Genomic DNA, 19,313 nt, shown 5'->3' with positions numbered 1-19,313 from the left:
TATCACTGTAAAGTCACCAATTTTGTGACGTAGCAGTGATATTGCTAGCGATATCGCTACATGTGATACTTACCTCCTACCGGCTCCCCCGCTGGTTATCACTGGTCGCGCGAGAAGGTCCTGGACCATTTCTTGTCGTCAGCTTCCTGCTGTGACAACAAGCGACGTGTGGACGCTGGCGGGAGGACGTCAGGATCGCCGTGTCTGACAGGTAAGTAGCGACCCCCGACCCCATATCGTTGTCGGGATCGCTGGTGCATCACTATGTGTAACGGTACCCTAAATCTTCGACTTTATCTACAATGTATCAGGAGCGGGATCATGTTCTTTCCTGCATTTAATTCATCGCTCGCAGCAGAGCTGATCACAGACTCCCGGACCTGCCACAGCAGGTGGAGCGTGAGCTGGCCTGTTGCCTTACATGCATATATACATATACACACACACACACCTCTATATCTTGCAGTTAGAGGACCGTTTATCGCTAATGCCTAGTTCCAAAACCTCAGTCTAATAGGGGGCATCACTCTCACTACTGGGCCCATCACAGTCGTCCTTTCTCTAGGTGGCTCAAAATGTCACACAGGCCCTAATGGAAATCACCGGTATTAGACTTTATGTCCTGAACTGGAAGAGTTACTCTGGCCCAAACGTCTACACTGGAAATAAAGGCCCACACGAACATGCCTCTCTGCGGCCTAGTCGCGTCTCTGAGCCCTGGTTCGGCTCACTCGAATCAAATCTCTCAGCTCAGGTCACACTTATCTGGTAACGCAATCATTTACTCACATCAGGTTATTTGGTCCACCATTCTGATCTAATTGCTTAGTCCTTCATTTGCAATGGCAGCTATAAGCCAATTCTGCTGTATCGCACATCAGTCCTGTTACAGTTTCAGGTGCAGACTCCTCCCCTTTTCCTTCTGGAGCTTTTTATGATTATTAACTGTGTCACAGAAATCTGCATAACTAATCATATGCTAAATAGCTGCAAGTCAAATTCAAGTATGAGATATCCAAGAGGATTGAAGCCTGAAAGTGAAAAGTTCAAAACATGGTTACCCTTTTGTGCTTTACTAAAATCTAGTATGTATGTACGTGCGTACAGGTGCTTCTCACAAAATTAGAATATCAAAAAGTTAATTTAAGTTTTTCAATACAAAAAGTGAAACTCATTATATCAAGTCATATACAGAATGCTGTAGATAAGCCCCTGATGGCTGTGTCCGCATCTTATAGGCCGAAAATGGGGTGACAGACTCCCTTTAAGAAGCCTTTGCAGGTGTTTTTTGTTAATTATTCTAATTTACTGAGACAATGACTTTTGGGTTTTCATGGCTGTAAGCCATAATCACCAACATAAACAGAAATAAACACTTGAAATAGATCACTGTTTGTAATGACTATATAATATATGAGTTTCACATTTTATATTGAACTGAAATAATTTTTCATGATATTCTAAGTTTTGTGAGAAGTACCTGTATGTATGTATGTACCAAGGTGAAGTAAAAATAAATACGGCCCTCTGGGCAAACCAGGAAAACAAAACAAAATGGTAGCACAAAGCACAGTCCTTGTAGTTGCAGAGATCAGCCCTCTCAGGGTTAGCAAAACACACAGTTCAGGTTTTAGCACAAACATGCACGCTTCCCTGGAGTAAGCCTCTACAGACATTAACTGCCTCTGAAGGCCGACTATTTAAGCCCCACACCACACCCTCGGGAGGAGATAAGATGGACAACCTCCCACCTGCTCTATGGTTGTCCACAAAAACCCATATGCAAATTGCCTCTTCAGAGAGGAAGAGGACTTGAACTCTATAGCGCCACCTGTTGGTAGTAGCGATCCTTCAAGTCACAATCAACCCTTTAACGAGTCTTGTAATATGACTTAGGATAAAAACCCAGTCCTTTAACCCCTCACAACACTTAATATCCTGTAGGAAAACTTGTGGGTTTTAAATCACTTAAGCCATTAGCCTTCATGTTTCATATCTCCCCAGCACAACACTGCAAACACTGCTCCGGACAGTCCACACACTTGTCTGAAATTATTACAGTATATTGTGTTTGGGGAAGTATTTTTAGTATCTGGGACCTGAAAACTTTGTTGTAAAAGCTCTGGAACCCCTTTCTGCTCCATATTACAGGTAGGCAGCTCGTCCCTCCCACTCATAGTTACAGGAGTCTATGCAGGGTGAAAAGATCTATTGGACACCAACAAAGGTTGCTTGTAACATTTTTGCTGGGCTTTTAGTTTGAAGGAATAAAGATTAGAATCAACTTTTCCTGGTGCTAACTACATTATTTCACCATGCTCCATGTGTGCTTGGCTAAAGTTCACCTGTACACAAAAGTCCAGTGTACATTATAAGGCCACAGGGATTAGCACAGACCTGTGCACTGTGGAGAAGAAGTCATTTTCCCAGCTGAACTCAGCCTGATACAACCTGCGAAGTGATGTTGTGCGGCCTGCGGCGTGTCCAAGAGATGCAGCTCCCTTCTCCATGTATTCAAAAGGTATTCACGTCTTTCAGACACATACATTTAAGCACTGTGGGCCCAGGACTGGAGCAGAGGAGTACACATCGGTCCCGGTGCCGACATCCAGCAGCGTGATGAGATCAACATGCTCATGATGTCATCACAATGCTGCCGGCACCGCGCAGGCTGAGGAGATGTTGGACTGGTAAGCACTCCTTGGAGGAGCTGAAGAAATGTGCTTTTATTTTGGATGAGGAGGCAGTTTTGGGGATGTTATGGAGAGGGACAGTGTGTGGGGTATATCACAGAGAGGGACAGTGTGTGGGGTATATTACGGAGAGGGACAGTGTGTGGTGTTATAAGTGGGTCACCGAGGAGAAAAAAAACAAAACAAGCTAAGCCACAGAAAACCAGAGAGGTTGGTAACTATGCAGATTGCAGATCCCTGATCTTACCACACAACTAGCAGTAGCCGTGGAGCGTGCCTACGATGTTCCTAGACGCCTCGTCACGGCCGGAGGACTACATAAGCCTAAAGCAAGAAAAGGGAAAACTAACTGCCCCAGAGCAGACCCCAAAGGAATAGACAGCCCCCACACATGTATTGACGGTGAAACAAGATGAAGGCACAAACACAGGCAGGAAAATAGGCTGAGCAAATGATGGGGCCCAAACTAACTAGACAGGAAAGGAAAGGCAAGTCACTGTCTGCAACCTGCAAAAAACCCTACAAAAATAATGTCCAACACTTCTGATAGCAAAATTAACCCTGAAGTCACTAGACTTCTCCCACTATATCAGCACTCTGGAATATTCTGAGACAGAGCAAAAAGAGACCGAACTAGTAAGGGACAAAAAGCCAATTGGCAAAATACTGATAAATAAGAGTGGAAATTCATCTCAGCCCCCAGCCGGGGCTGGCAGACCACACAAATAACTGAATAGAACAACAAAATCAAGTGTGAACATTAGCAGAAAAACTTAGCTTTAGATGACTGGAACAGAGCTGACAAGCCAGAAGGAATCACCAGCAACTGAATAGGGCGTCGGCTGCCTTAAATCCAATCTGAGAATCCTGAGATCCAATCATCATTCTCATTCTCAGGTGGCAGATCTCCACCGATCAAACCAGCCGCACCACCTCCCGTCACCACCAGAGGGAGTCCAGAAGGGGAACTCACAACTGGTGCGAATGAACTCACAACAGTGTGGGGTATATTACGGAGAGGGACAGTGTGTGGGGTATATTACGGAGAGGTGCTGGGAGGGTGGATATTATGAAGAGGGGCAGTATAGGTGGGGATATTATAGAGGGGCAGTATGGGGGGATATTTTGGGAAGGAAGCACAATGAGGGGCATATATTCAGGTGACCAGCATAGGAGATATTTATATTTATGGGGCAGGATAATAAAAGTTTAATTTTTAAGGGCACCATGTCTGAAAGCGCTGGTTAAGAAAGAAGAGGGAAATCTGTGGAGATGAGCTTTGGGCATGAAATCTCATTATGGGGTCTGGACAAAATGGAGAACTACTTCAATCAAAACACATCACCTATAAGGTACCCCTGGATGTAAATATGTGATACAGCCTGCATCTCATCAGTACTGTGGTTGCTGCATTATGAGGAAGAAAAAATTTGTTTGATTTTTTTTTTAGCATAGACTATCAAAATCTTTCTCAAATTCTCAAAACTTGGTTGTGGGGATGCATTAATGTTCTAAAGGCTGTTCTGGTGATATATTCATGTAATTACCCCTTTACATTTCTGCGGTCCTTGGATTGGTTCAATATGGCCCTTGGACCAAAAAAATGTTGTGCACCCCTACACTAGAGTCTAATCTAGTACTCTGTTCGACTAGCATTATAGGCGCCTTTTGGCCCCAGCTGACATTAGCCCTGCCTACATAGAATTCACAATTGTGATAAGCATCAGAATCCTGTGACTTTGAATGGAGGATTAAACTACACTGTAATTTATTTGAATATTGCCCTAATTGAAAGGCTTATACCAAGAATATTGAAAGCAATAGATTTGACAAGGAAAATTCTAAGTAAAGGAGGTTTCACAGAAAAAAAACTAAATTTGTGCAAATTAGATACATTAGATTTCCTAGTTTTGGTCAGACAGATCAGACCTTCAATGTGTGCAATTTCTACACTTCTCTTTAACATAAGGATCGCCATAAAAATCACTAATATCATCATACAAGCGATTTTTAGTGAAAATTATCAGTATTTACTTTTTAAAACTAGCTATGTCCCAAAAGTGATAACACCAGATATACAAAATGTTACCAGTATAAAATGTCCAAACACATTGGTCTCGAAAACTTCTTGCAAGCCATCTTCAGTAACATGATCCTCCTGCGTCAGCAGTCCTTCTCCTGTTGCAAACATGCTGATGGCTTTCCTGTATTGAAACAAAAGACAAGCTCACAGAAGCAGCTGCATCCGGGGAAAAAGATCTCAAATTTCATGAAAATGTTTAGAGGTGTAATTGTGTCCACACTTAAACGCGGTGTCAACCAGACCAAATGTCAACGCACAAGATGCAGACAAATCCATTACAGCCAAATATAATCCATCATCAGCTCCAAATATTATGCAAATGGTAAGAGTCAACAACATGATAAGTAGGCATTCCTAATGCTCGGCTTTCTTCTTCACTAGAGTATTTTTCTAGACATGTATACCATACTTATGGAATGACATCATACAATTCTGATCACTGTGGGTGCAAGGAGTCATTATTAATCCTGACAATGGGTGGCAGGTCATTAATAATAATAATAATCTTTATTTATATAGCGCCAACATATTCCGCAGCGCTTTACAGTTTAACAGTTTCAAAACACAAGTCATAAGTAACAACGCTAACAATACAATAATTAAAGCAAAATAAGACGCAATAAGACGACCCTGCTCGTGAGAGCGTACAATCTACAATGAGGTGAGGGAGATACAGAGTACAGGTGTGTATTTACAATGGTGTATTTACAATGAAGGTCCAGCCATCTTGCAGGAGTGAAGGATGGATGGAGATAGTGAATGGGCTACGCACGCACACTTACACAGAGAATGACTTTGATTAGTGAATGTGATAGGCCGCTCTGAACAGGTGTGTTTTGAGGGAGCGCCTAAAACTATGCAAATTGTGGATAGTCCTGATTTCTTGGGGTAGAGCATTCCAGAGGATAGGAGCAGCACGGGAGAAGTCTTGGAGTCGGGAGTGGGAGGTACGGATTAGTGCAGAGGTTAGTCGAAAGTCGTTTGCAGAGCGCAGCGATTGGCTAGGCCGATAGACAGAAATGAGAGAAGAGATGTAAGGGGGTGCCGCACTGTGGAGAGCTTTGTGGGTGAGAACAAGTACTTTGAATTGGATCCTATAATGAATGGGCAGCCAATGTAAGGACTGGCGAAGAGCGGACGCGTCCGAGTACCGATTACCCAGATGGACGATCCTGGCTGCTGCATTGAGTATGGACTGGAGAGGGGATAGTCGAGTGACGGGGAGGCCAATTAATAGAGCGTTGCAGTAATCCAGGCGAGAGTGGATCAATGCAACAGTGAGGGTTTTTGTTGTTTCCATAGTGAGAAAAGGGCGGATTCTAGAGATGTTCTTTAGGTGTAAGCGGCAAGAGCGGGCAAGGGATTGTATATGGGATGTAAAGGAGAGCTTGGTGTCAAACATAACACCCAGACAGCGCACCTGCTGCCGGGGTGTTATTGTGGTACCACCCACGGAGAAGGAAATGTCAGATTTAGGGAGGTTAGTAGACGGCGGGAGCAGAAGAAGTTCAGTTTTGGAGAGGTTGAGTTTCAGATAGAGAGCGGACATGATATTGGAGACTGCAGACAGACAGTCACTGGCGTTCTGTAGTACAGCGGGGGTAAGGTCGGGGGAAGACGTGTATAGTTGTGTGTCATCAGCATAAAGATGGTACTGAAAGCCAAATCTGCTGATGGTCTGTCCAATTGGGGCCGTGTAGAGAGAGAAAAGAAGGGGGCCAAGGACTGAGCCCTGAGGTACCCTGACAGCAAGAGGAAGAGGAGATGACGTGGAGCCAGAGAACAAAACACTGAAGGAGCGGTCAGAGAGATAGGAAGAGAACCAGGAGAGTGCAGTGTCCTTAATGCCTAGTGACTGGAGCCTAGAGAGTAGGAGATGGTGGTCAACAGTATCGAAAGCTGCAGATAGGTCAAGAAGAATGAGCAGAGAGTGGTCACCGTTACGTTTTGCTGTCAGAAGGTCATTGGTCACTTTGATGACTGCAGTTTCAGTCGAATGTAGGGGGCGGAAGCCGGACTGTGAAGGGTCTAGAAGGGAGTGAATGGAGAGGTAACGGGTAAGGCGGGAGTAAACTAGGCGTTCCAAAAGTTTAGAGATGAAGGGGAGATTGGAGACTGATCTGTAGTTGTTTGTGCAGGATGGGTCGAGAGCAGGTTTCTTTAGTAGTGGAGTAACGATGGCGTGTTTGAAGGAGGATGGGAAAATGCCCGAGGAGAGGGAGAGATTAAAGATTGTAGTTAGGTGGGTTGTGACGACTGGAGAGAGAGACTGGAGGAGATGTGAGGGAATGGGGTCGGTAGTGCATGTAGTCGGACAAGAAGAAGAGAGGAGTCTGGAGACTTCTTCTTCTGTTATGGGATCAAATGTGGAGAGTGAGCCAGGGGAGATGTAGGAAGGGATGGGAGTCACAGCACTTGGTGGTTGGGAGCAGATTTCTTGACGGATATTATCTATTTTTTCTGTAAAGTGGGAGGCCAGGTCATCAGCACAAATGTCTGTGATAGGGGCTTGTGCTTTTGGCCTGAGGAGGGAGTGAAAAGTGTCAAAAAGTTTCTTGGGGTTGTTGGCTAGTGAGATCAGGGTGGTGACGTAGGTCTGTTTGGCAAGGTGAAGGGCAGCGTTATAGGTTCTTAACATAAATTTGAAGTGGATGAAGTCTTCTGGTGTGCGGGTTTTTCTCCATAGGCGTTCAGCACTCCTGGAGCATCGCTGGAGAAGTTGAGTTTGCGATGTGAGCCAGGGCTCTTTTACTCTGTGTTTGGAGGTTCTGAGGGTGAGGGGATCTACTTGGTCAAGGGTGCTTCTAAGAGTGTCATTGTAGTGATGAACAGCCAGATTAGGACAGGAAAGAGAGGAGATTGGGGACAGAGATGAGTGTAGGGAATCTGAAAGTGTCTGAGGGTTAATAGCTTGTAGATTTCTGACTGTGTGGTAGGTAGGAATGAGCTGGGGTGGGCGAGGATTTGTGAGCGTGAAGGAGAGAATGTTGTGGTCAGAGAGTGGAAGCGGTGAGTTGTTTAGGTGGGAGATTGAACAGAGCCGGCAGAAGACCAGATCAAGGGTGTTACCGTCCTTATGTGTCTCAGAGGTTGAAAGCTGTGAGAGGCCTAGAGAGGTGGTTAGTGATAGAAGCTGGGATGCAGATGTGGAATTAGGGCTGTTAATGGGGATGTTGAAGTCTCCCAGGATGAGGGTTGGTAGTTCTGAGGACATGAAGTGTGGCAGCCAGGCTGAAAAGTGGTCAAGGAAGAGGGTGGGTGAGCCTGGGGGCCGGTATATGACCGCTACCCTGAGGGAGAGGGGACGGAAGAGCCTGATGGTGTGGACCTCAAAAGAAGGGAATAAGAGTGATGGGACTGGGGGGGATGACCTGGAAAGTGCATTGTGGGGACAGGAGTATGCCAACTCCACCACCAGGTCTGTTTGTGGGTCTCGGGGAGTGAGAGAATTGTAAGCCACCGTAGGAAATGGCAGCAGGAGAGACAGTGTCAGAATCCTGAATCCAGGTTTCAGTGAGGGCCAACAGATTAAGAGAGTTGTTCAGAAAGTAGTTGTGTAGGAAAGGAAGCTTGTTACAAGCAGACCGTGGATTCCAGAGGGCACAATTAAAAGATTGAGATGAGGGAGTGCAAGTAATGTTAATCAGATTATTGTGGTTTCGATATGAGGTAGGGTAGGGGTCGAGGTTGGGGGATGGTGGACCAGGGTTGGGGGAGATGTCCCCTGAAATCAGTAGGAGAAGGAAGATAAAGAGCCAATAGTTGTTGGAACTGTAAGTAGTTTTTTTCTGCGATGTGTTTGGGCAAGATGGGCTGAGGTTTCTCAGGAAGGTGAGGAGTGTGTGGGAGCTGTACATGGGAGAGGGAAGTATAGAGGGGCTGATGTGTATGAGTCGTGATGGAGGTGGGATAGGGTGATGAATGTGGATGGCAAGGGAACACAGGAGGATAAAAATAAAGCACATGGTTAAAGGGGAAGGCAAGGTGTGGGTTACCTGACTCCTGCCCTGACTAACTGCCATGTATAACTGCCGTTTTGCTGGATGCTTATCTTCTGTGATGCTTTGCTTATGGGATGCTTGCGTGCTGTACCCCACACTGCGTGCTTCCCCTTAGCAACTACTACATATATAGGCCACACTACAGGGTCAGGAGAGAGGGATTGTGGGAGATGGTTGGGTATAATTTGGCAGCTGGGGCCAGCACACCAGGGGATGGTTAGATGATCAAAGGCACTAGACCAAGATGTGGCAAAATGCTATAACACCTTCCACCTAAGATAAGATCTAGAAAGGCCCCAGTCACAGATCTAAAGCAGTAAGTATTACATACAGTGCAACAAATGAATTATACCAAAGCTTTAGCAAGCACATTTAAATATGCAGCAAATTGTTCCATGTGTTCCATGTCATTGTTCCATGTGCGCTGTGACGCAATCATAGTGAAGGGGAGAGTTAAAGAGAATCTGTCACCATATTTGACCTATCTAAACTATTAATTTGAGCATGCAGATTCTAGAAAGCTAAAAAGTGATCCCCGTGTCTCTTATCAGATCTTTTGTTGTTGATAAATCCTCTTATCACTTTACATAAGTGACATCTCCCAGGCTGTGGGGAGGACACTGCCTGGAAGACAACTGTCCCAGAGATTATTATACATGAAGGGAGGGTTACCAGTATGAGAAAAGGAACTAACATAGAAATATAGAAATTTGTCTTCTTACAAACACATCTTTCTTCCGCTCTCAGCTCTGCTGTATTGTAATAACATTACAACCCTGTCTGCCTGTGAGCTGGAAGCTGAGAGGAACCTGCAGATGTGTGAGGTATAACCACACACAGCTCTGCAGTGAGATCAGGAGAGCGGCCATTACACATCACACTGGTAACACCGATAGCCTCATGGTGCCCACAATACGGAAGTAGCAGCGTTTTGGATGCAGTGCTTTTTTGCTGCATACAAAACGCTGCGTTCTATTGAACGCAGGTAAATCCGAATGTAGGAAAAGAGGTCTGCGGGCTTTCGTTGTATCCACAATGAAATCACTCTGGGGCCGAGTCCAATCCTACACAGGTGGGTGCTCGTAGAGCTAGTGGGCACAGCAGGAGCATGAAGAGGAGGAAAACGGCACACCATCCCATGTATAAAATATATGTATACATGGGATGGTGTGCAGTTTTCCTCCTCTTCATAAATCCGAATCTGTTCACTGAACAATGCGGATTTACCGCATTCAGTACATTCAATTGTGGAAATTTCTGTTACAGAGACTAGCATCTCCACAAGAGAAAGTGACATACTGCAATCCTGAAAGACGGGCCGCATGTCAGTGATCCGCAGGTGTCTGTGGACACATAGTGGACATGGGATTTCTGGAAATCCCATCCACAATGCTGTAACATCTGGACGCTGCGGTTTTGGTGCTGCATAAGTACGCAGTGTCAATAAAGTAGCAAATCCTCATCGTGGGCACATACCCTTACACATCACAAGGGTAACTCCACTTATTTTTCATGACTTCCCTTCATTTATAATAATCTCTAGTGGAGAGTTGTGTGATGGCCACCCTCTGCTCTCACTGCAGAGCTGTGTGTGATTATACCTCACACATCTACAAGTTCCTCTCAGCCTTCAGCTCAAAGGCAGACAGGGTTGCAATATTTGTTCAAAAACAGCAAAGCTCAGACAGAAGTAAAAATGTGTTTGTAAGAAGTTCATTTCTCCTGTTCTGTGCCAGTAACTTGTCTCACACTGGTAACTCCCCTTCACGTAAAATAATCTCTGGAGGTAGAGTTATCTTCCAGGCAGCGTCATCCCCAGGGCCTGGAAGACGTCATTTATATAAAGTGATAAAAGATGATTTCTCAACAACACATCTGATAAGAGACATACAGGGATCACTTTTCAGCATTCTGTAACCAGTACACCCATATTAAAGGTTTAGAAAAGTCAAATGTGGTGAAAGATTCCCTTTAACCCCTTTCTGATATCTGACATACTATCCCGTCCATGTGACCTGGACCCTTATGACCATGGACGGGATAGTACGTCATCACGATCAGCTGCGCTCACAGGGGGAGCGCAGCTGATCGTGGCCGGGTGTCAGCTGATTATCACAGCTGACACCCAGCACTATGTGCAAGGAGCAGTAATGGACCTACCCCCGGCACATTAACCCCTGGCACCCCTGCGTGCTTCCCTGAGCCCCTCGGAACAACGCGATGTACTCGAGTTGTTCCGAGGGCCCCCTTCCTGCAGGCCCCCGGATCCAATATGGCCGCGGGGACCTTCAGAGTCCTGCAGGGAGGCGGCTTTTTCTGTGCCTGCTGAGAAAGCCTTCTGCAGTGCCTGTCAGATCACTGACTTGACACAGTGCACTGCAAAGTGTCAGATCAGCGATCTGACACTATACAGTGATGTCCCAGACTGGGACAAAGTAATTCAGTGAAAAAAAAAAAAGTGTAAAAATATTTTTAAAAATTCCTACATAAAATGTAAATATAATTGCCATATCCGAAACGTCGCCACGCCACTAGGCTATTAAACAGTTCACACCACTACTGTTTTGGGGCTGCTTTTTCATTTTTTTTTGCTATTACGTAAGGACATTGAGGTGTCTGGAGAAGCGTGCACTGCTCTAAGGTATTTTGTGCTGTTCCCATTTTTTTTTTTTTTTACACACACACACACATATATATTAAATATTTTCATTCCAAATAAAGGCAGCACTCCATAGTTAGTCTTTCAAGTGGTAGTGAGTTTTTATATACATCTCCTAATAAATTCTTTTTTTTAAAAAAAACAAAACACAATAAAAGTACACATATGTAGTATCGTCGCGTCCGTGATGACCCACCCTATAAAACTGTGCCACAGGTTAACTCCTTTAGTGAACCCCTTCAAAGGTAAAAAAAAGTGCTTTCTCATCATATTGACGATCAAAAAGTGAAATAACATGCCATCAAAAAGACAAATATAAACATGGCACCATTGAAAACGTCATCTTGTCCCGCAAAAAACGAGCCGCCATACAGCGTCATCAGCGAAAAAATAAAAAAAAGTTATAGCTCACAGAACAAAGCGATGCAAAAATAATTATTTTTATATAAAATTGTTTTTATTGTATAAAAGTGCCAAAACATAAAAAAAAATATATAAATGAAGTATCGCTGTAATCGTACCGACCTGAAGAATAAGACTGCTTTATCAATCTTACCAGACGCGGAACGGTGTAAATGCACCCCCCCAAAAGAAATTCATGAAATGCTGGTTTTTGTTCAATCTGCGTCAAAAAAATGGGAATAAAAAGCGATCAATAAATGTCACGTGCCCGAAAATGGTACCAATATAAATGTCAACTCGTCCCACAAAAAATAAAACCTCACATGACTCGGTGGGTCAAAATATGGAAAATTATAGCTCTCAAAATGTGGAGATACAAAAACTATTTTTACAATAAAAAGCGTCTTTTAGCGTGCGACAGCTGCCAAACATAAAAACCGGCCATAAATAGTAAATCAAACCCCCCGTTATCACCCCCTTAGTTAGGGAAAAATAATATTAAAAAAAATGTATTTATTTACATTTTCCCATTAGGGTTAGGGGTGTGTTGGGGTTAGGATTGGAGTTAGAATTGGGGGTTTCCACTGTTTGGGCACATCAGGAGCTCTCCAAACGCGACATGGCACCTGATCTCAATTCCAGACAATTCTGCGTTGAAAAAGTCAAAAGGCGCTCCTTCCCTTCCAAGCTCTGCCATGCGCCAAAGCAGTGGTTCCCCCCCCACATATCAGGTATCAGCGTACTCAGGACAAGTTGCACAATAACTTTCGCAGTCCAATTTCTCCTGTTACCCTTGGGAAAATAAAAAAAATTGGACCTGAAGTAATTTTTTTGTGAAAAAAATATCTTGAATGTGGCTTTGAGCACCTTGAGGGGTGCAGTTTTTAGAATGGTGTCACTTTTGGGTATTTTCTATCGTATAGACCCCTCAAACTGACTTCAAATGTGATGTGGTCCTTAAAAAAAAAAAAAAAAAAAAAAAAAATGGTGGTTTAAAAATGAGAAACCGATGGTCAACGTTTAACCCTTATAACTTCCTAACAAAAAAAATTTTGGTTCCAAAATTGTGCTGATGTAAAGTAAACATATGGGAAATGTTATTTATTAAGTTTTTTGTGTGCCGTATCTCTGTGATTTAAGGGTATAAAAATTCAAAGTTGGAAAATTGTGAAATTTTCAACATTTTCGCCAAATTTCCGTTTTTTTTTTTTTCACAAATAAACTCAAGTTATATGAATTAAATTTTACCACTACCATGAAGTACAGTATGTCACGAGAAAACTGTCAGAATCACCGGGATCCATGGAAGCGTTCCAGAGTTATTACCCCATAAAGGGACAGTGGTCTGAATTGTAAAAATTGGCCCGTCATGAACGTGCAAACCACCCTTGGGGGTAAAGGGGTTAAAGGGATTGTCAAGCCAACTATTTATATTTTTTTATATAACAATAGAAGTAATACGCTCCTTACCAACCCCAGCAATTACTAGCTGTATGGGTGACATCAAGGTCGCTGATGTGATTGGCTGCAGCTGTCACTAGTCGATTGGAGCAGAAGAACAGAGGTCAGCGGGAAGTCGCAGATATCTGTGCCAGAACGGCAGATTGGCAAGTTATAATTTTTGTTATTTTACAGCTTTTTCTGAGATTTTTAGAGTGGTTTAGATGACTATATAACCCCTTTACCAAAAGCATAAGCATTGAAGAAAAAAATTAAAAGAACACTACTACATAGTAATAAAACTCCACTCAAGCCGATGAAAACATTCAGGTGAGGAGATCCGCTGTCTTCCTATAGGGCATATTCACAAGCTGCAGATTCTTGTAACCTGAAATACCCAGAAGTACATTTCTATGCATTACCATGCAGATTTTGACAGACATTTATGCATAAGTAAAACATATGAAATCCATAACCTGTTAGGTATCAACAGGTAATATGGCGTGTTGCAGAACAGAATTCTCATTCTAGGTTCTAAAATACAACAATTTTTTTTTTGCAGCTGTGGAAATAGGATTTTCTAAAACCTAATTCAATCACTTTGTACTGTACTACAATGGAAATATTCAGCATAGGTTCCACACTAAAATCTATTAAGGTGGCCATAGACACCAGCAGCACATTTCCACACATTGGTTCCCAATAAGAAGGAAACAACGCCATAATGTTCATAGAATTGGATAAGAAGCACTAGATGAAGTTTGTTCCTTTGACATTTCATAATTTGATCTGTATACAGGAAAGAAGACTGTTAGTGTTTACATAGGACTGCACTACAAACATGTACTCTTGGATCTGCAAAATAAATATACATATCTGGCCTGTTAAAGTCAGCGTGGATCGTTGGCTAATTGAGGCAAAAAACACACATGAAATGGGCCGTCATCCAACAGCTTCCAAGAGGCCAATCCCAGTGATGTTTTATCCAATGTGTGCGCTGTCCTTTACCCCAGTGATTAGACCCCATGAGCTGTCACCCGCAGGTAAAATCGTATAAATGCAGTTTTAGTTTAGCAGCGATATTTGCGCTGAAGGTGTTCTCACTTCTGTTTTCAAAGCTTCCCAGCAGCAACAAATGCACAGGATATATATTTATTGGCAGCCATACTTCACATGGAAGGGCTCAGCCTGCTAGAATTATTAATAGAGAGACTTCCCTAGTGTGCAGCACCTGTCCCAATGGGGCAGATAGATCGGGGCTGGCAATATCAATTTCGTGAGGAGCATTTTAATTGAAGCTAATACACAAACGATCCCTGTGATATGAAGGGTAAAAACAGGCAAGGTTAAAAAATACTGCACTCACTTTTAGAGATCATCACATCCATTTTCTAGCCATCATTAACTATAAACAGGCAGCGATCCGAGACAGAAGAAAAAAAAAACAAAAAAAAAAAAACAGTATTTATTAAGTGCTAATGTGGCGCCCCTGAGGGTCCAGTCGCCACAGAGGTACTGCACCTCATCCAGAGGTGTGGTATTCCACCCTCAGGTAAGGAGGGAGCACCACCCAGGACTCCTAACACTCACACCAGGTTAGTCAGGGCATCTGGGTGTACCCTTGGTGAGGATGGCCTCATCCCAGGTTGGCTAGGAAAGGGTGTTGGGAAGTCAGTGGGAAAGGTAGGTAGAAGGGGAGGGGCTTAGGAGATGATGTAAGAAGGGACATCCAATCAGTGACAGTTGGTGGGAGGAGTTAGTGTGAGGTAAAAGGATTGTTCTGAAAAGATCCAGTCAGTCGGCGACAGGACAGCGGAGGAGCAGGACGGACGTGGGGACAGTAAGGGTCAGAGAGACACATCTAATAAGAAGGAAGCTCCTAGGAGAATAGAAGGGGTCCTTGGGGCACAGGTAGTGCGGAAAGCCACCCGGGGGGCCCGTATCCAGATGTGGAAGGACCAGGCCACAGTGGGGGAGCCGGCCCCAAAGTCTAGTGGAGAATAACAAATGAGGCTCAGCTAGCAAGCCGGAGGCTGAGGTAACTAAGTGCCTCAGCCGCAACCACAGTTATTCCCAAAAAAGGCAGCCAAATAGGAGCAAGGGGACTTTGGGAACATCACCAGACAGGGTCCATGGCTGCTGTCTCGGGGACACTGCTTGTGAAGGCGCACGTCAGCAGAGAAAGTAGAGATCAGTGCATAGAGGCGGCCTAGAAAGGTGAACAAAAAGGGGAGTCCTGAAAAGATATTCCTAGTCTACCTGGGAGTTTGCTGGACCCCTCACCCGGAGGACACAGTGCCAAGTGGGCCATCGAATACGCAGGAATTGTGAGTAAAAACCCTGAAACTGCACCCAACTGTGTTCCTCGTGTCATTTAACGTCTCGCCTGCCCTGCACCACACGTACCATCACCGGCTCAACTGATAACATCTTGACTGCCCCAGGACAAAAGCTCTGCCTATGGAGAGCTATAACACATCGGCTGCTTCATCATCAGTCCCAGAGTATCTCCTTTGCAGCGCCGGTCACCTCTGACCGGAAACCACAGGTGGTGTCACGACAAACTCCCCAATTCCCTACCATTTTCCCATCATCTCCCCCCCATTTAACATCTTTACTGGACGCCTAGAGCCACGGACCGGGTCTCTGCCACCGTGACACATCCCCTTTAAAGAACCTGACCGGCCCGGTATTGAGTAACCCAAGGCCCTGTGGGGTGTTCCACTATTGCAGCATTAATGTTACAGAATTACATGTCCCCCCCTGTGTGTGGGGCACTCTAGCAGCATACAGATACAGTTAGATCCATATATATTTGGACAGAGACAACATTTTTCTAATTTTGGTTCTAGACATTACCACAATGAATTTTAAACAAAACAATTCAGATGCAGTTGAAGTACAGACTTTCAGCTTTCATTTGAGGGTATCCACATTAAAATTGGATGAAGGGTTAAGGAGTTTCAGCTCCTTAACATGTGCCACCCTGTTTTGAAAGGGACCAAAAGTAATTGGACAATTGACTCCAAGGCTATTTCATGGACAGGTGTGGGCAATCCCTTTGTTATGTCATTCTCAATTAAGCAGATAAAAGGCCTGGAGTTGATTTGAGGTGTGGTGCTTGGAAGGTTTTGCTGTGAAGTAAACATGCGGTCAAAGGAGCTCTCCATGCAGGTGAAACAAGCCATCCTTAAGCTGCAAAAACAGAAAAAACCCAACCGAGAAATTGCTACATTAGGAGTGGCAAAATCTACAGTTTGGTACATCTTGAGAAAGAAAGCAAGCACTGGTGAACTCGTCAATGCAAAAAGACCTGGGCGCCCATGGAAGACAACAGTGGTGGATGATCGCAGAATAATCTCCATGGTGAAGAGAAACCCCTTCACCACAGCCAACCAAGTGAACAACACTCTCCAGGAGGTAGGCGTATCAATATCCAAATCTACCATAAAGAGAAGACTGCATGAAAGTAAATACAGAGCGTTCACTGCACGGCGCAAGCCACTCATAAGCATCAAGAATAAAAAGGCTAGACTGGACTTTGCTAAAAAAACATCTAAAAAAGCCAGCACAGTTCTGGAAGAACATTCTTTGGACAGATGAAACCAAGATCAACCTCTACCAGAATGATGTCAAGAGAAACGTATGGTGACGGCGTGGTACAGCTCATGATCCAAAGCATACCACATCATCCGAAATAAACAGCGGAGCCAGTGTGATGGCTTGGGCATGCATGGCTGCCAGTGGCACTGGGTCACTAGTGTTTATTGATGATGTGACACAGGACAGAAGCAGCCAAATGAATTCTGAGGTATTCAGAGCCATACTGTGTGCTCAGATCCAGCCAAATGTAGCCAAACTGATTGGTCGTCGTTTCATACTACAGATGGACAATGACTCGAAACATAAAGCCAAAGCAACCCAAGATTTTATTAAAGCAAAGAAGTGGAATATTCTTGAATGGCCAAGTAAGTCACCTGATCTCAACCCAATTGAGTATGCATTTCACTTGTTAAAGACTAAACTTCAGACAGAAAGGCCCACAAACAAACAGCAACTGAAAACCACCGAAGCGAAGGCCTGGCAGAGCATCAAAAAGGAGGAAACAGAGCATCTGGTGATGTCCATGAGTTCAAGACTTCAGGCAGTCATTGCCAACAAAGGGTTTTCAACCAAGTACTAGAAAAGAACATTTGATTTACAATTATTTAATCTGTCCAATTACTTTTGGTCCCTTTAAAAACAGGGTGGCACATGCTAAGGAGCTGAAACTCTTAAACCCTTCATCCAATTTTAATGTGGATACCCTCAAATGAAAGCTGAAAGTCTGAACTTCAACTGCATATGAATTGTTTTATTTAAAATTCATTGTGGTAATGTCTAGAACCAAAATTAGAAAAATGTTGTCTCTGTCCAAATATATATGGACCTAACTGTAGGTAGTCATTTATTCTAGGACACTGGCCATGTGTACAGAGGGCTCAATTCATCAGGACCAACATCAAAGACAGTTTTGGTCAACAACCCCAGTGCCCTTCCTCCTCCAAAACCAACTTCTCCATCATTACAGAAGATCGACTCTCCACTCTACTCTCAAGATCACATCTCACTACCTGTGCACTTGACCTGATCCCATCCCACTTCATCCCAAACCTCACCACAGTCTTCATCCCAACCCTAACCCACCTCTTCAACCTATCACTAACAACTGGTATTTTCCCCTCAAGCTTTAAACATGCCTCAATCACACCTATCCTCAAAAAGCCCTCTCTTGACCCATCCTCTGTATATAGCTATCGCCCTATATCACTTCTCCCCTATGCCTCAAAACTACTGGAACAACACGTCCATCTTGAACTGTCCTCCCACCTCTCTTCTTGCTCCCTCCTTGACCAATTACAATCAGGCTTCCAGCCACACCACTCCACTGAAACTGCCCTAACTAAGGTCACCAATGACCTACTAGCCGCCAAGGCCAAGCGACACTACTCTGTCCTCCTCCTCCTGGACCTGTCCTCTGCCTCTGACACAGTGGACCATTCCCTTTTACTACAGACCCTCTCTTCTCTTGGTATCACAGACTTGGCCCTATCTTGGATTGCATCATACCTAACAGACCGGACATTCAGCGTCTCCCACTCGCACACCACCTCCTCACCACGCCCCTTATCCGTCGAAGTCGCGCAAGGTTCAGTTCTAGGGCCCCTGCTCTTCTCCATTCACACCTTCGGCCTCAGACAGCTCATAGAATCTCATGGCTTTCAGTATCACCTCTATGCTGAAGACACACAGATCTACATCTCTGGACCAGATATCACCACCCTGCTAAACAGAATCCCTCAATGTCTGTCTGCCATTTCATGCTTCTTCTCCGCTAGATTTCTAAAACTTAATATGGACAAAACAAAATGAATCATCTTTCCCCCATCTCACGTGACCCCCCCTTAACGGACCTATCCATTAAAGTAAATGGCTGCCCACTCTCTCCAGTCCCACAAGCTTGCTGCCTCGGGGTTATCCTTGACACTGATCTCTCTTTCAAACCACATATCCAAGCCCTTTCCACTTCAACTCAAAAATATTTCACGGATCCGTACATTCCTCAACCAAGAATCTGCAAAAAAACCCAAGTCCATGCTCTCATCATCTCCCACCTTGACTACTGCAACCTCCTGCTCTGTGGCCTCCCCTCTAACACTCTCGCACCCCTCCTATCTATTCTAAACTCTGCTGCCTGGCTAATCCACCTGTCCCCCTACTATTCCCTGGCCTCTCCCATCTGCCAATCCATGCACTGGCTCCCCATTACCCAAAGACTCCAGTTCAAAACCCTAACCATGACATACAAAGCCATCCACAACCTGAGTCCTCCATACATCTGTGACCTCGTCTCCAGGTACTTACCTGCACGAAACCTCCGATCCTCACAAGATCTCCTCTTGTACTCCCCTCTTATCTCCTCTTCCCACAATCGCATACAAGATTTCTCCCGCACATCCCCCTTACTCTGGAACTCTCTACCAAAACATATCAGA

General features: G+C 44.4%; 1 protein-coding gene across 5 annotated transcripts in view; it reads right to left on the bottom strand.

The window, feature by feature from the left end:
- HSD17B7 (hydroxysteroid 17-beta dehydrogenase 7) overlaps positions 1-19,313 on the bottom strand; it is a 114,540-nt gene that overhangs the window by 77,322 nt on the left and 17,905 nt on the right. For 3 of the 5 annotated variants that reach the window (XR_012226427.1, XM_073557969.1, XM_073557970.1), the window contains exon 4: positions 4,783-4,897. The exons of 1 other annotated variant lie outside the window; for it this stretch is intronic. Coding sequence is in view for 2 of the 4 variants with exons in the window: in XM_073557969.1 (XP_073414070.1) it covers positions 4,783-4,897 (115 nt within the window). In the remaining 2 variants the exon portion in view is untranslated. Of the gene's footprint in view, positions 1-789; positions 1,032-4,782; positions 4,898-19,313 lie in introns of all 5 variants that reach the window. One more of the 5 variants, XR_012226428.1, reaches the window with a different exon arrangement.

This window comes from Dendrobates tinctorius, unplaced genomic scaffold (assembly GCF_039654945.1).
Source record: "Dendrobates tinctorius isolate UK_male_01 unplaced genomic scaffold, ASM3965494v1 ptg000012l, whole genome shotgun sequence".
NCBI classification, from domain to species: Eukaryota; Metazoa; Chordata; class Amphibia; order Anura; family Dendrobatidae; genus Dendrobates; species Dendrobates tinctorius.
This window is presented reverse-complemented; position numbering and strand designations above follow the sequence as displayed.